Source organism: Hordeum vulgare, chromosome 5H (genome assembly GCF_904849725.1).
Source record: "Hordeum vulgare subsp. vulgare chromosome 5H, MorexV3_pseudomolecules_assembly, whole genome shotgun sequence".
Taxonomy (NCBI): domain Eukaryota; kingdom Viridiplantae; phylum Streptophyta; class Magnoliopsida; order Poales; family Poaceae; genus Hordeum; species Hordeum vulgare.
In genome coordinates, this window is record NC_058522.1 from 274,963,895 (window position 1) to 274,982,060 (window position 18,166).

General features: G+C 48.4%; 1 protein-coding gene across 1 annotated transcript; it reads right to left on the reverse strand.

Annotated features, from left to right (window-relative positions):
* Positions 1–5,820: 5,820 nt before the first annotated feature.
* On the reverse strand, positions 5,821–8,508 carry LOC123398596. The gene is made up of 2 exons (XM_045093052.1): positions 7,869–8,508; positions 5,821–6,316 (listed from the first exon to the last, which is right to left on the reverse strand). The coding sequence occupies exon 1, from the start codon at positions 8,349–8,351 to the stop codon at positions 7,878–7,880; it is 474 nt and encodes a 157-aa protein (XP_044948987.1). The 5' UTR covers positions 8,352–8,508; the 3' UTR covers positions 5,821–6,316; positions 7,869–7,877.
* Positions 8,509–18,166: the final 9,658 nt, after the last annotated feature.

Consider the following 18,166-nt stretch of genomic DNA (forward strand, 5'->3'; position numbering starts at 1 on the left):
GGCGACCTTGTCCGCGTCCATCGCTACCCCGTCCGTCAAGATGACGTGCCCCAGGAACGCAACGGAGGTCGTGCCGAACGAGCACTTCGAGCACTTGAGGTGAAGACGATGCGCTCGAAGCTCGTTGAAGATGATGGCCACGTGTTATGGGTGCTCCGCCCAAGATGCATTGTAGATAAGAATGTCATCAAAGAAAACAAGCACAAAGCAGCGCAAGTATGGGCTGAGCACGTCGTTCATCAGGGCTTGGAAGGTCGCCGACGCGTTGGAGAGGCCGAACGGCATCACCAGGAACTCGAAGTGGCCATGGTGAGTGCGGAACGCCGTCTTCTCAATGTCGTCAGGGTGCATGCGCATCTGATGGTAGCCCGAGCGAAGGTCAAGCTTGGTGAAGAAGCGCGCTCCGTGTAGCTCATCCAAGAGCTCATCCACAACGGGGATGGGAAACTTGTCCTTCGACGTCAGGGCGTTGAGGGCGCGGTAGTCGATGCAGAAGCGCCATGTGTCGTCAGGCTTGTGCACAAGGAGCACCGGGGCGGAGAACGGCGATGTCAAGATCCGGATGATGCCCTGCGCGAGCATGACCGCCACATGACGCTCGAGCTCGTCTTTCTGCAACTGAGGGTACCGGTACGGGCGCACGTCGACAGGTGCCGTGTCCGGCAGCACGTGGATGTGGTGGTCACAGGGCCGCGCGGGAGGGAGGTGTGATAGCCTGGCTTATTAGGGATGATAGACTACTCATATCAATAAGGAATTCCTTCTTTTTCGGGAGCCCATTCAAACAGAACTCTCAGGTTAAGCGTGCTCAGCTTGGAGTAGTTCTAGGATGGGTGACCGACCGAGAAGTTGATCCCGGGTGCGCATGAGTGAGGACAAAGTGCACATAAAAGACTAGTTTTGATATGTGGGGCCAGTCTAGATCCCGCCAGGAGTAACGACCGCCGGCGGGTGTGTCCGAGGCGTTACAAGTTTGGTATCAGAGCCGACCCTCGCGGTTACATGGATGTTTGCGGACAGGTGTGCGGTCATGTTGTTCATGACGTTTGTGACCCGTCGTGGCACACGTCATGGTACATGTACTGGACTGGATGCACAAACGTTTGTACCAATAGGGAACGCTCATGTGGCCCGATGAGGACGTCGGTTCCTCTGAGTGGTGGTGTATGTGATAGCCCGGCTTATTAGGGATGATAGACGACTCAGATCAATAAGGAATTCCTTCTTTTTCGGGAGCCCATTCGAACAGAACTCTCAGGTTAAGCGTGCTCAGCTTGGAGTAGTTCTAGGATAGGTGACCGACCGGAAAGTTGATCCCGGGTGCGCATGAGTGAGGACAAAGTGCACATAAAAGACTAGTTTTGATATGTGGGGCCAGTCTAGATCCCGCCAGGAGTAACGACCGCCGGCGGGTGTGTCCGAGGCGTTACAAGTTTGGTATCAGAGCCGACCCTCGCGGTTACATGGATGTTTGCGGACAGGTGTGCGGTCATGTTGTTCATGACGTTTGTGACCCGTCGTGGCACACGTCATGGTACATGTACTGGACTGGATGCACAAACGTTTGTACCAATAGGGAACGCTCATGTGGCCCGATGAGGACGTCGGTTCCTCTGAGTGGTGGTGTATGTGATAGCCCGGCTTATTAGGGATGATAGACGACTCAGATCAATAAGGAATTCCTTCTTTTTCGGGAGCCCATTCGAACAGAACTCTCAGGTTAAGCGTGCTCAGCTTGGAGTAGTTCTAGGATAGGTGACCGACCGGAAAGTTGATCCCGGGTGCGCATGAGTGAGGACAAAGTGCACATAAAAGACTAGTTTTGATATGTGGGGCCAGTCTAGATCCCGCCAGGAGTAACGACCGCCGGCGGGTGTGTCCGGGGCGTTACAGGAGGCCCCGTGGCTCGTCGAAGATGTCGTTGTGCTGTTGCAGGAGGTCGGCCAGGAGGGGATGCGCCTCGTCGAGTGCGGCCGCCATCAACTGGAGCTGCGGAGTCGCGGCGCCGGAGCCGTCAGGTCCCAAAGGATGGGGCCGAGAGTGGACAGGAAGTCGATGCCGAGGATGAAGTCGTAGCAGCCCAGGCCGATGCCGACGCAGTCAATGGAGAACGACTAATCGCCGATGAGGATGGGAACCTGCCGCGCCACCCCCTAGCAAGCAAGGCGGTCCCCGTTGGCGACGGTGACGCTGAACTTCTCCGAGCCCGCCGGTTGGAGTGCGAGGCGGCGCATGGCGTCCCCGGACAGGAAGTTGTGCGTCAAACCCGTGTCCACGAGCGCGGTGAGACGCTCCCCGTTGATCGTCACCGAAAGCAGCATCGTCTTTGCCGTCTTGGTGCCAGCCATGGCATGAAGGGAGACGACGAAGGCGGTCGCAGCGACCGGCCCGTAAGTCGTGACGCCGGCCTCGGAGAGTGTGGTGGCGTCGAGCTCCGCGGTGAGGGCCTCCACCTCCGTGTCGTCGACGGTCTCCAAGTAGAACGGGCGGGCGCACGTATGACCCGGCGCATACGGCTCGTCGCAGTTGAAGCACAGGCCCTTGCGGCGCCGCTCGAGCTGCTCGGGCGACGTCAAGCGCCGGAAGGTGCGTGTCGGCGCGGGGGCAGCCGCAGTAGTGGCCGGCAGGGTGGGGCGTGTCGGGGTGGCGGCCGTCGGGGCGGGGCGGGTCGGGAGACGCGTGTCGCGGCCCGGGAACGCCTGCTTCAGGGCGTTGGCGCGATGCTCGTACGCGCGTGCGTAATACATGGCCGTCTGCAGGTCCTGGGGGTCGCGCATCTCGACGTCGATGCGGATGTGGTCGGAAAGGCCGCCGACGAAGAGCTCGGCGCGTTGGCGAGCCGTGACGTCAGGCGCATGGCAGGCCAACGTCTCGAAGCGGTCGGCGAAGTCCTACACCGAGGTGGTGAAGGGAAGGCGATCGAGCTCGGCCAGGCGGCTCCCACGTATGGGGGCGGGGCAGAACCGGAGGAGACACAGAACGCGAAAGCGCTCCCACGGAGGCATCCCGCCCTCGTCCTGCTCGAGGGCGTAGTACCACGTCTGGGCGACGCCACGGAGGTGGTAGGAGGCGATCCACGTGCGGTCGGACGCCATGGTCCGCTGCCCCCTGAAAAACTGGTCGCACTGATTGAGCCAGTTCAGGGGGTCGACGGTGCCGTCGTAGGTGGCTAACTCCAGCTTGGTGAAGCGGGACGGCTGTTGCACGTGTGGTGAGGCCGCGTAGGCGCCCTAGCGACGACCCAACGCGGCGGAAGGAGAGTGATGCGGCACCACGGAGCTCCCGGCGTACGGGTTAGTGTACCCGCCGAACCCCCCGAAAGTGGGGGCGGGTGGCTACAACACCGTCGGCTGTAGCGGCGCCGTCGTGTAGGTCGGTGTGTCGATCCACGTCGGTAACGGCGACGGCGACGGCGGCCACCGGACCTAGGTGATCAGCAGGCCCTGGGGCGCGACGGTGGCCGGGGGCGGTGGCGCGAAGGGCACCGCCGACGGAGGCGGTGGTGGCGGGGTTGCGTACGGAGCCTGAAGGAAAGTCCGGAGGTTCGAGACCGCCAGGGTGAGGTCGCGGATCGCCGAGGACATCTTCGCCGGGGAGAGGACGGGGGTGGCTTCGGCCGCCAGGGCCACGGTACCGGAGGCGGCCGGACCTGAGGTGGCCGGCGGCGACGGCTACTGCGAGGTGGCAGGGAAGGCGGTGGTGGCAGTGGCGGTGGTGGTGGGAAGGTCCAACAAACTCATCGAACCCAAGCTACCTGATACCAAATTGATAGAGGCTAGGATTCTACCAGGTCTCGGACGTAGGTTGTAGGGATGAAAATGCAGGCTGCGAGGTTGGGGACGCCGGCGCCGGCTGTTGGGCGCCGTCGCGGCGTGAGAGAGAGAGAAAGAGGCGGCTAGGGTTTTGGGCTCCCGTCACCTGAGGGAGACGACAACAGAATACTATTTATTGTCTGCTTAATATCGAAGAGGTACATGTGTTTATATAGGAGGACAGCCTCCACTAAACCTTAGATAACTTGGACTCTAATATAACTTGGACTTTAATATAACTAAAATAACTTGGGCTAAGCCTGTAACTAACCCTGCCCATTGGCCCTCCTCCATTGGTACGTTGTACCGGTCATAACATACTTGTTTCCACATGAATTGCCAAGTGAAGAATGTCGAAAAATGGATGCACAGCATATTCCTTGGCAACTGAAGGAAGCAGCACGATGTCCGTGTGAACCATCTTTACAGGCAACGATACCGCACAAAGTTCAGAAAATCTTTCCAACATGTCACACCATGACCATCATAGCACTGGACCACAAGAGAGTGTCAGCTCCCACAGCACTACAATTGTCCCAAGAAACCAGAAAAGAATCCAGGACAGGCATGTAGACCACATGATCACACAAAGTAGATCTGGGCAAGCAACAATGCAAGAGAACAGCATTTAGTACTAGTAATCCAGAATGGGGCCAATTTTTGGTTCAGTATGCATTTATTATCAGGTATAATTCATTCGGGTGCAAATATGGAACCTTGAGGGTACCCTCGGCCCGTTTTAGTTCAACTAGATGAACTATTTATTCAGAATTTATATTACTTTTGAAATTCTAGTTCATTTAATTGAACAAAGGAGGGGTGAGGGTACCCTGAAGGTTGCAAATTTGTATGCCTACAGTCGATGCTGCATGACTACAAACTTGTGAAGAAATGGATACAAAATGGAGAAGTAGTATAAGCAATCATTTGCAACTAACACATGTTAATACATACTCCTTTTGTAAAAAAATATAAGAGCATTTAGATCACTAAAGTAGACCACAACTGCAAGCAACCAATTAACAACTGAGAAGCAATATTCTGACCAAAACTGCATGCAAACCACCCTTTGAGATTTTTCCCATTCACGGAAAAGGAAATCCCCCTATTCCAGATTGACAAAATAAAGCAAGCAGTTGGTGATCTATGAAATAGCCTGACTATAACGAAATCAACAGCTGATTCCTGAATCAATAAGATAATGTAGGTAATCATGGACTAGGCAGTACGCATCATATATTGTTTACTCCGTAATAGAAATATGAGTTACACTGATTCAAAAAATATATGAGCTGGAGATCACATATGCTCATTAAATAAGTAATGGACCTATGGTCATCAGCAGACAGTAGTGCATAAAGGAGGATACATTGCATATTCAGAGCAGTTGAGTTTCACAATGTGGAGACCACAGGAGCAAAAAGAACTCGATGGCCCAATTATATGATGGAATCAAATAAAGGGACATCAGTGGACCAAGTCTTGAAAAGGATAGCGATTAATGAATGATTAAGACGTAATGATTGTTTCTTTGACCATGCAGTGTGAAGGTAAAATATGTATAAGGTCACCATCAGTTCTATGTACTAAAATGTACTCCCTCTGTTCCATAATATAAGTCTTTTTAGAAATTTCACTAGAGGACTACATACGGATGTATATAGACATATTTTAAAGTGTAGATTCACTCAATTTGCTCTGTATGTAGCCCCTTAGAAAAATCGCTTAAAAGACTTATATTTAGGAACGGAGGGAGTACTGTATAACCTAACATTTGGAGAAATAATGCATATGGATGTGGGTTGCCTGTAGATAAACTGGTCCTCTGGTCTCCAAGTTCCAGAAGAGATGCAAAATCAAGATCATTCAACAAACAACATAAAATGATTCAACAAGATTTGCAATTTTGGCAAGGCATCTGTGGAGCTCGCCAGTCGTATAGAATGACCTTGCAAACAAGACAAGTTATTTGTTTTAATCTGCAAAAACTGATAATTGAGCAGGAAGCAAAAATTCAATCTCTGTAGCAATGGGTACTTGGGTAATCATGTCCTTGGAATAAATAAATTCCAATGATAATTTACTACAAATTAATCAATTATTTGTTGATGGTATCACTTTTTATCATAGTTTTAAATAGCCGACTATAGCGGGGCTATAGCCTTTTCAACAGGGTGCCGTTAAATGGTATCATGTACAAATATGCCGCTATAGCTGATTTAGAGGCCCACCGCAATTTGTCATAGCCCGCTATTTAAAACATTGCTTTTTATTAACAAAAGGAAATCAACAAAGCATATTGCACTAGACTAGTGATAGCTTTGAGCTGAGGGTAACCTCGTCAGTTCTCTCAAAAGCTTCATTAGATACCAATTTTTTGAAGTGACCGGGCAAAAACATCTTTATTCCACAGGATAAGATAGCAATGAGATAAGGCTATTTGAATAGCTGTATCTTGATGGATATAATCCAAGCACCTTGCGTCCTTGTCTTATGAGTTATTACTGCATTTGAATGAGGAACATTTCATTAGTAACATTGCCAATGCAGAGGTGGTCCTTGTACATGAGGAATGCAAACAAGTCCATGACAATAATAAGGCGTTTTGTAGTAGTTTCTAGAATCACAGTAAAAAATCAATACTGCAACAGGAAGTAGACTAAGGCCTCTTTTGGTTCATAGGATAGGATTATCATAGGAATAGGAAACTTGTAGGAAATGAGATGACACGCATCTCAAATCCTATGATTGGATTAGGAAAAGAGATGTCATTTGGTCATAGGAATTTTTTCATTGAGTCTAGGCTCTTTTTTATTTTCCTTTGAAATGTGAAGGATAGGAACCAATCCTATATAGGAATAGGAATGCATCCTCTATTCTTAAACAGCTACAACCCACTAGCTAATTTTCCTCTCCATGCAACAATGCCACGTCATCAAGTCATGCATGAAGTCATACGTTACTTTTTCCATTAATCTCTTCATGCAAAATATACCACCTCAATCATTAATTTTTCCCAGGGAATTAAGTCATGTAAGAAATTTTTATATTTGTTTTTGCATTAATTTTAGTCTTCTACCACTTATCCATACATTTTTTAACAAGGTTCCCGCCGCAACGCGCGGGGCGTCGTCTAGTTCCTATGAACCAAAGGGCCCTAAAGGAAAATTCTTACAAAAATCCTACCCTATAGAACTCCTGTGAAATTCCTCCAAACCAAAAGAGGCCTAAGAGGAAAGCCCAGCAAACACAAGTGTAAAGGATTTCCCTGGAATCTGAATTTATGCTCCCATGTTAATAATTTCTTAGTGAACATCAAATGTGAACAATATCAACAAAACATATTGACCTAGGCGTTACTTATCTCTAATCTCCACAAGAACACAACCATTGTTTGAAAAACAGCACTTGCCTGAACTTACATGAAATCTAGAAACAGAAACAAATTACTCCTACCAACTAATTATTTCTACATGTGATAAACCATGCCGATAACATTATAGCTCTAAATTATGTCAAACATTAGCTAGAAATGGAAACATGTCATGATCCAAATTTAAAAACACATGATTAACGAGAATAGGCTACGCACAAGCCTGTGAGCAGATAGCCAATTCAACAATCCTCTGGCGTCCAAAATGCGACCACCAAAGAATTTCATTTTGCATCTTCGACCAGATTCTCTGCATAAAGCATTATAGAAGCTAGGAGCCCAGCATAATTCGTCAGGAACAGCATTTCGCATAGAACCCAGGCACTAATTTCTTCGGTCCATGGGACCAAGCCTGGATTTTCACTTCATCGTGAAACACAGCATAAGAACTGATTGAACAAATATAATGGCCAAAATTTCCATATATATATATGTGCGATGGAATGGAACAGCACTGTTATTGTCGTGTTATAATCCTCGCTCACTCATCTCACCTCACCTCTTCTCTTTTCATCACCTTCCGATAGGGGAATGAAATGAAATCAAAACTGCCGGAAACGCAACGGATGTAATCAAATTAACAGAAGTCAAAACTTTATCGCGAAAGCGACAAGGCGACTCGCCTCCGCCTCTCAGTCGAGGAAGCCGGTGCGGCGCAGGACGGCGTTGCGCACACGGCGGAGGTCACGGCCCTTGAGCGTCCTCCCGGCTCCCTCCAGCACCGAGCTGTGTGATGCCGCGCGCCGCGCCACGATCTCGTGCGGCGGGACCATGGCGTCCCCGTCGTCGCCGCCGACCACGACGTGGGACCACCTCTCTCTCCGCGCCGCAGCATCCGAAGGTATGCGCACCGGAGCCGACCTCGCCGCCGAAGACGGGGTCAACGCGGCCTTCTCCGGGACGGCGCGGGCGGCGGATCGGAAGGCAGGGCCGCCCGTTCGCTTCTGCTTCTTCTTAGCCTCGTCATCGGGAAGCGCGGCGAGGAGTCCGGGAGCTGAAGAGGCGGGCCAGAGGACGTCGAGCTCGAGGAGGTCGCCATCTGTGGCCGTGGCAGTGCCGCGGACGGGGGTGGGCATCGGGGGGCGGGACAGCAGGAGGCGGTCCATCGTTGTTATCCGGGGATCACCAGTACGGCGGATCTCCGGCTACGTTGCGGCGCTCCGGCATCGGAGGTCGGGGGAATGGGGTGCGCGTGAACGAGAACACGATACCGGCGAGTGGAGGTGGGCGCGGCGGAGTTGTTATAGGAGGGAGGAGGTTGATTTCCTCGTTCGCACTAGGGCCCTTTCCTTTTTTCTGAATACATCGTTAACCCTCTCTCCATGAATTTAGAACTGGTTAATACAATATCCTTGTACATAGGATAAATATAACAGCGTTACTCTCTATGTTCATAAATACAAAGATGTTCTACTTTTTTTCTAAATCGAATGTTTATAGACATATTTTAATGTATTCGTTTGCTAATTTTAGTCTATATATAATCTATACTAAAATATATGAATCGTCTTATATTTGTGACAAAAGGAAGTACAAGATTAAGGCCCTGTTTGGAACCATAATAGATTATGATAATCTGGATTATGAAGATAGATTATATAATCTGGTTTATAAAAATAATTTAGGTGGACATGTTTGGAGGCCAGATTATACAAACTGTAATCCAGGTTTTACATTGCATAATGACATGTCCGGCCTCTGCTTTTTTTAAAAAAAAGAGAAGGGTGGCGGTGGTAGAATGTAATTATCTCCAACTTTCAAGGGTAATGGATCATTAGCAATCCATAATCTGGTTTTAGCTGGTATAGAGTAGATTATGAGTTTTTAATAATCTATCCATTTAGTTTTTATAATCTACACCATAAGTTGTCATGTTTGGAGACATAATAGATTATAAAAACTGGATTGTATAATCTGGGTGGTTCCAAACAGGGCCTAAGAAAATCATTGTGAGACATGTGGAAAAGTGACTGCATACAGAAGAAATATTGAGAATAGTGAATTTATTTAGGACAGTAAAATTGCACCTAAATCGAGCTCTCTCGGCATCCAAGAATTTCCGCCATTAGATTTACGTTTCGATCATTCATAGCCGTCAAATCCGCAACATTGGCTGGGCCAACTGTCCTAAGGGGTTGCTGCTCCGAAAGAATAAAACCGAGCTTATGGTTAATTGGGCAGCTTGAGACAACCCATTTAATCCAATATAAGGTTCAAGTGTCGCTAGCTCGTTGTTGGTGCCTTCCCTGTGAAAAAACCGGCCAATGTCGAGAGGATGCAAGGTAGAGGAAGCGAGGAGACGCTGGAGGGATCTGAGACGACCAAGGGGAGCCCAGGTGCACGAGAGGATCTAGCGCCACGCGCTTCAGCCGACACGCGCGAGGGGGCCCGATATAGACGGGAGGAGATTCAGCGGCCACGCGTGATGCTTGTGAATAGGTTGTCGGCCGAACCAGCCGACGCGGTCGATCCGCGTGGGAAGTGAAAAGGGAGGGACACGATCGATGATGGCTGATTGAAAGGACGTGGATGTCGCCTAGAGGGGGGTGAATAGACGCTTTTAAAATAATTATTGTTTAGACTTGAACAAATGCATAATAAAACTAACGTTTAATTAGTCAAACACAAAACATAAAATAACTAGGCTCACCTAAGTGCACCAACAACTTATACTAAGCAAGATAAACAACTAAGTGATAACAAGATATATAACAAGAAACAATATGCCTATCACTAAGTAAAGTGCTTAAGGGCTCGGGTAAAAAATAACCGAGGCATGCGGAGACGATGATGTATCCCGAAGCTCACATCCTCGCAGATGCTAATCTCCATTTGGAGCGGTGTGAAGGCATAGTGCTCCCCAAGAAGCCACTAGGGCCATCCTAATCTCCTCACGCCCTTGCACAATGCAAGATATCGTGATTCCACTAAGGGACCCTTGAGGGTGATCACTGAACCCGTACGAACAAGGTTGGGGCAATCTCCACAACTTAATTGGAGGCTCCCAACAACACCACGAAGCTTCACCACAATGGATTGTGGCTCTGGGGTGACCTCAATTGCTCGGGGCAATCTCCACAACCTAATTGGAGACTCTGACGCTTGCCCGAAGCTTTACACCATAATGATTGAGCTCCAAGGCACCACCAACGTCTAGGGCGCCAAAGCACCCCAAGAGGCACAAGCTCTAGGGTGCCCAAACACCCAAGAGTAATAAGCTTCTCAAACTTTACTTCCAAGTACCACTGTGGAGAACTCAAACCTATGCACCAAATGCAATGGCAAGGGCACACGGAGTGCCCAAGTCCTTCTCTTCCAAATCCCACCACAACAGCTAATGTTATGTAAGAAAATGAGAGGAAGAACGAACAAGAACACAGAGAACTCCAAGATCTAGATCCAAGGGGTTCCCCTCACAAAGAGGAGAAAGTGATTGGTGGAAATGTGGATCTAGATCTCCGCTCTCTCTTTTCCCTCAAGAACTAGCAAGAATCATTGAAGGGATTGAGAGTTAGCAAGCTCGAAGAAGGTCAACAATGCGGGGCAAACACGAGCACGAAGGGTGGACGACCATTGGGGAAGAAGGCCCCCTTAAATAGGTCTCCCCAAATCCGGCCATTATGCCCACAAGTCGTGCTCAAGTGGTACTACCGCTCGGCACGGTCAAGATAGCCCAAGGAGACAGAAAAACATGAGTGATAGTTCTCCTAGAGAGGTTGTACCGCTCGGGGAGAGGTAGTACCGCTTGAGAGGTAGTATTGCTCGTGGGGAGAGGTAGTACCGCTTGAGAGGTACTACCTCTCTCTACTACAGCTCAACACAGAGAGCCGAGAATAAGCAGAAGTGTTGCGGTAGAAGGGAGCGGAAGTACCGCCTAAGAGGTACTGTCGCTCGGGGGAGAGGTACTACCGCTTGAGTGGTACTACCGCTCTCTACTACCACTTAAAGAAGTACTTCAGCCCAAGCAAAACCAAAACGGACATAACTTTTGCATATGGACTTCAAAATGAGCAAACTCAAGCTTGTTGAATAGCAGAGGACAAGTACTATCCAAGCAACTACTGGTTATCTTAAGAAGAGGAAGTTATGAAAATGCCAATGATATAGAGATGTGAAACCTCTATGAATGAAGAACCGGCAAAAATTCCAACATCGAAAACATCATAGAGGATGCATATGGACTCCGTTTTGATAAACTCGAGCTTGTCATGAAGATGACCATAAGCTCAAGAACCCACAAAAAGAAAATCCAACCAAGAACCAAGAAATATGATGACGCCTAGAATGCAATGGTTTCAGCTCTCAACGAACGGTGCGATCAAGCTACTCACTTGGGGAGCCGCCCTTGATAGTACGACAATCAATCATATAACATGGTCTCCTAACTAACACACTAAGACCGGTAAAATAGAAAACCTATCAAGGACTGTCGTGGGTATAAGCCTGACAGTAGATGTGTAGGGTACGAAAGGATGGGCAGAGCCTTAGCTACGGCGAGGTTGTATGAGTTCAGGCCCCTCTACGGTGGAGGTAATAGCCCTACGTCTCAGTGCTCTGGGAGCTTGTTGTCGAGTGGAATATAGAATACGGTGAATTGCTAACCCCTGCACCAGTGGAGGAGGGTGGCTTATATAGAGTGCGTTGCCCTCCATAACGGTTCGGTGCATAGGGGTGGAGTAGTGGCGAATAAATGCCTACGTTACAGGTAACGTACGTCTTAAATGCTAATAAAGGCACATGGAAACGTATGACTGTTTCCTTCTAGGGGGGGTTATGATGCATATAGTGGAATCCAGTCGGTTAGTTTGGTAAACTCCGAATGCTAGTCTCCGACTGGATGGTCGAGGATCTGTTACCGACTGGATAAAGGGAACTCCTTAGTTCAGTCGGAACTGACTAAGGGCCTGTCCCTTATGACGGGTACTCCTTGGGTTGGACCTATAGGGCAGGCCTATGACCCTACCCTAGGACTATAACCCCATCATTAGTCCCCGAATGGATTTGGGTTGGAACGACGAAGCGATGTTTGAAGTTTGGATCTGACTGGAACGGATGTGACTTTGGCGTTGCTTGCCTCGATCCATTTTATCTTTTCTGACCAACGATCCGAGTGGAAGTATTTGTGGAACAAACTGTCGGAAACCGAGTGCTTCCATGGTATCTCCTGACGTGACCAGTCAACTGACAGCGGCGGATTTTCTGGGATCCTCAAATTTCGGTTACCACGCGCTCAGCGGAGATGACGGCATCGCGCTCGAGTAGCGCCTGACACCTCGATCCCCGCGCCTTCATCTTCTCCACTGATATCGCCGCGGTTGGTCGGGGGATAAGGTTTCGGGGCCACTTGCCAGTGACCCAGTCGGAACCTTACTTAAACCTCGACGGCGAGGTTTTTTTTGTTACGCTCGCCTGACATCTTGCCTTTGCTCTGCTTCCTTCGCCATCCTCTGTGCACCCCGAGCTTCTTCCTTCTCCTCTCTCCTCATGAATCCGCAGCCTCCGCCATGACAAAGGGGCAAACTAGCAAGCTAGAGGCGCGGAAGAAGAAGGGGAAGGCGGCGGCTCCTGCGCGGAAGCAGCAAGCGCTACCGACGGGATGGATCTAGGGGGACTTCCTCCCTTCCACGGTGACGGAGGGGGATCTGCTGGAACTGGTGGAGCACGGGATGATCGTGCACAAGTCGTGGAGGTTGCCGGCGGAGGGCGAGACCGAGCCGGCGCCCCGGGAGGGGGAGCGTGTCCTGCTGCTCAGCCATGTGCATCGAGGTTTCTCCCTGCCCCCACATCCTTTCTTTAAAGGCATAATGAACCACTTCGGGGCGCAGCTCCACCACTTTCCTCCGAATGCCATAGCTCATCTCTCTGCTTTCGTAGTCTTGTGCGAGTGCTTCATCGGCTGTCCTCCCCATTGGGGGCTTTTCAAACATATCTTCTCTGCTAGATCCCAAACTATCAAACGACTTAATCAGTCGGATGATAAGACTCACCTTCTCCAGCTCTGTGGAGGTTTAGGCTTCCAAAAGAAGAGCAAAAGTAGTTATCCTGCTCTTCAGCTGAGTGAATCGGTTAGGAACTGGCAGTCGACATGGTTCTACTGCCAGGACGTTGCTAGCCCGAATGCCACGACAGGGTTGCCTCCTTTTAGCTTGGATCGACCAGCTCCGCCTAAGCAGCTCACGCTCATGAAGGCGGAGAAGATCGATATCCAGCCTCTGGTAGACGCACTCGTAGATGTCGTCAGAAAGGGAGTCACCGGCATAGACTTGCTGGAGGTTTTCCTCGGTCGGTGCATCCAGCCACTGCAGGCCCGACACCACGCCATGTGGCACTACACGGGTCCCGAAGACTCCACTCGGACTAACGTCATGAGCGTGACCGAGGAGACGGTGGCATCGTGGGTGCTCCAGATCACCGGCGCCTGTGAGAACCCCAAAGGGTCCCGGCGAGTGAGGGCTTTCTACGCAGACAATCCTCCTCCGAACCAGGTGAGTACAACTTGTCGAGTGCACATAACTGTCTTAGTTTTATCGTTTTCTTGAATCTCTGTCTGACGCTTGATGTCGCCGACTGTATTTTATGCAGAAGTGGACCAACTGTTGGGGAACGTCGCATGGGAAACAAAAAATTTCCTACGCGCACGAAGACCTATCATGGTGATGTCCATCTACGAGAGGGGATGAGTGATCTACGTACCCTTGTAGACCGTACAGCAGAAGCGTTAGAGAACGCGGTTGATGTAGTGGAACGTCCTCACGTCCCTCGATCCGCCCCGCGAACAATCCCGCGATCAGTCCCATGATCTAGTACCGAACGGACGGCACCTCCGCGTTCAGCACACGTACAGCTCGACGATGATCTCGGCCTTCTTGATCCAGCAAGAGAGACGGAGAGGTAGATGAGTTCTCCGGCAGCATGATGGCGCTCCGGAGGTTGGTGGTGATCTAATCTCAGCAGGGCTCCGCCCGAGCTCCGCAGAAACGCGATCTAGAGGAAAAACCGTGGAGGTATGTGGTCGGGCTGCCGTGGAAAAGTCGTCTCAAATCAGCCCTAAAACCTCCGTATATATAGGTGGGAGGGAGGGGGCCTTGCCTTGGGGTCCAAGGACCCTCAAGGGGGTCGGCCGAGCCAAGGGGGAGGACTCTCCCCCCCCCCAAACCGAGTTGGACTAGGTTTGGTGGGAGGGAGTCCTCCTCCCTTCCCACCTCCTCCTTTTTTTTCTCCTTTTTCCTTTGATTTATTATCCTTGGCGCATAGGGCCCTTTTGGGCTGTCCCACCAGCCCACTAAGGGCTGGTGCGCCACCCTTATGGCCTATGGGCTTCCCCGGGGTGGGTTGCCCCCCCCGGTGAACTCCCGGAACCCATTCGTCATTCCCGGTACATTCCCGGTAACTCCGAAAACCTTCCGGTAATCAAATGAGGTCATCCTATATATCAATCTTCGTTTCCGGACCATTCTGGAAACCCTCGTGACATCCGTGATCTCATCCGGGACTCCGAACAACATTCGGTAACCAACCATATAACTCAAATACGCATAAAACAACGTCGAACCTTAAGTGTGCAGACCCTGCGGGTTCGAGAACTATGTAGACATGACCCGAGCGACTCCTCGGTCAATATCCAATAGCGGGACCTGGATGCCCATATTGGATCCTACATATTCTACGAAGATCTTATCGTTTGAACCTCAGTGCCAAGGATTCGTATAATCCCGTATGTCATTCCCTTTGTCCTTCGGTATGTTACTTGCTCGAGATTCGATCGTCAGTATCCGCATACCTATTTCAATCTCGTTTACCGGCAAGTCTCTTTACTCGTTCCGTAATACAAGATCCCGCAACTTACACTAAGTTACATTGCTTGCAAGGCTTGTGTGTGATGTTGTATTACCGAGTGGGCCCCGAGATACCTCTCCGTCACACGGAGTGACAAATCCCAGTCTTGATCCATACTAACTCAACTAACACCTTCGGAGATACCTGTAGAGCATCTTTATAGTCACCCAGTTACGTTGCGACGTTTGATACACACAAAGCATTCCTCCGGTGTCAGTGAGTTATATGATCTCATGGTCATAGGAACAAATACTTGACACGCAGAAAACAGTAGCAACAAAATGACACGATCAACATGCTACGTCTATTAGTTTGGGTCTAGTCCATCACATGATTCTCCTAATGATGTGATCCCGTTATCAAGTAACAACACTTGCCTATGGCCAGGAAACCTTGGCCATCTTTGATCAATGAGCTAGTCAACTAGAGGCTTACTAGGGACAGTGTTTTGTCTATGTATCCACACAAGTATTGTGTTTCCAATCAATACAATTATAGCATGGATAATAAACGATTATCATGAACAATGAAATATAATAATAACTAATTTATTATTGCCTCTAGGGCATATTTCCAACAGTCTCCCACTTGCACTAGAGTCAATAATCTAGTTCACATCACCATGTGATTCCAACGAATCCAACACCCATATAGTTATGGGGTGTGATCACGTCTTGCTCGTGAGAGAGGTTTTAGTCAACGGTTCTGAAACTTTCAGATCCGTGTGTTCTTTACAAATCTTTATGTCATCTTATAGATGTTGCTACTACGTGCTATTCGGAAATACTCCAAATATCTACTCTACTATACGAATCCGTTTCACTACTCATAGTTATTCGGATTAGTGTCAAAGCTTGTATCGACGTAACTCTTTACGACGAACTCTTCAACCACCTCCATAATCGAGAAAAATTCCTTAGTCCATCAGTTACTAAGGATAAATTTTGACCGCTGCTAGTGATTCAATCATGGATCACTCTCTGTACCTCTCAACAGACTTGCTGCAAGGCACACATCAGGTGCGGCACTCAGCATGGCATACTTTAGAGTCTACGGCTAAGGCATAGAAGACGACCTTCGTCTATTCTCTTTATTCTGCCGTGGTCGGGTTTTGAGTCTTACTCAAATTCACACCTTACAACGCAACCAAGAACTCCTTCTTTGCTGATCTATTTTGAACTCCTTCAAAACTTGTCAAGGCATGCATCTTGTTGAAACTTCCATTAAGCGCTTTCGATCTATCTCCATAGATCTTTGATGCTCAACGTTCAAGTAGCTCAATCCAGTTATTCCTTTGAAAACTCCTTTCAAACAACCTTGTATGTTTTACAGAAATTCTACATTACTTCTGATCCACAATATGTCAACCACATATACTTATCAGAAATTCTATAGTGCTCCCACTCACTTCTTTGGAAATACAAGTTTCTCATAAACCTTGTACAAACCAAAAATCTTTGATCATCTCATCAAAGTGTATATTCCAACTCCGAGATGCTTGCACCAGTCCATTGAAGGATCACTGGAGCTTGCATACTTGCTAGTATCTTTAGGATCGACAAAACCTTCTGGTTGTATCACGTACAATGTTTGCTCAAGGAAACCGTCGAGAAAACAATGTTTTGACATCCTATGTGCAATATTTCATAAATAATGCATCAACAACTAACATAATTCTAACAGACCTTTAGCATCGCTACGAGTGAGAAAGTCTCATCATAGTCAACTGTTTGATCTTGTCGAAAACATCTTTGCGACAAGTCGAGCTTTTCTTAATAGTGACTTATCACCATCATCGTCTGTCTTCTTTTAAAGATCCATCTTTACTCAATAGTCTTATGACCATCAAGTAGTTCTTTCAAAGTCTACACTTTGTTTTTATACATGGATCCTCTCTCGGATTTCATGGCTTCCAGCCATTTGTCGGAATCTGGGCCCACCATCGCTTTCTCCATAACTAGTAGGTTCACTGTTGCTCAACAACATGACCTCCAAGACAGGGTTACCGTACCACTCTGTAGTAGTATGCGACCTTGTCAACCTACGAGGCTTGTAGTAACTTGATCCGATGCTTGATGATCACCATCATCAGCTTCCACTTCAATTGGTGTAGGCGCCACAGGAACAACTTCCTGCGCCCTGCTACACACTGGTTGAAGTGATGGTTCAATAACCTCATCAAGTTCTACTACCCTCCCACTCAATTCTTTCGAGAGAAACCTTTCCTCGAGAAAGGATCCGTTTCTAGAAACAAACACTTTGCTTTCGGATCTGAGATAGGAGATGTACCCAACTGTTTTGGATATCCTATGAAGATGCATTTATCCGCTTTGGGTTCGAGCTTATCAGACTGAAACTTTTTCACATAAGTGTCGAAGCCCCAAACTTTCAAGAAACGACAGTTTAGATTTCTCTAAACCTCAGTCTATACTGTGTCATCTCAACGGAAATACGCGGTGCCCTATTTAAAGTGAGTGCGGTTGTCTCTAATGCATAACCCATAAACGATAGTGGTAATTCGATAAGAGACATCATAGTATGCACCATACCAAATAGTGCGTGGCTATGACGTTCAGACACATCATCACACTATGATGTTCCAGGTGGCATGAACTGCGAAACAATTTCCACATTGTCTTAACTGCGTACCAAAACTCGTAACTCAGATATTCATTTCCATGATCATATCGTAGACAGTTTATCCTCTTGTTACGACGAACTTCACTCTGAAACGGAATTGAACTTTTCAACATTTCAGACTTGTGATTCATTAAGTAAATACTCCTGTATCTACTCAAATCGTCAGTGAAGTAAGAACATAATGATATCCACTACGTGCCTCAGCACCCATTGGACTGCATACATCAAAATGTATCACTTCCAACAAGTTACTATCTTATTTCATCTCAATGAAAACAAGGCCTTGCTCATGTGGTATGATTTGCATGTCACTAGTGATTCGAAATCAGGTGAGTACAAAGATCCATCAGCATGGAGCCTCTTCATGCAATTTATACTAACATGACTCAAGCGGCAGTGCCACAAGTAAGTGGTACTATCATCATTAACTCGTATCTTTTGGCAC

Bases quoted from the DNA above. Each gene is read 5' to 3' on its own strand.
- LOC123398596 (XM_045093052.1), bottom strand. From the start codon at position 8,351: ATGGACCGCCTCCTGCTGTCCCGCCCCCCGATGCCCACCCCCGTCCGC.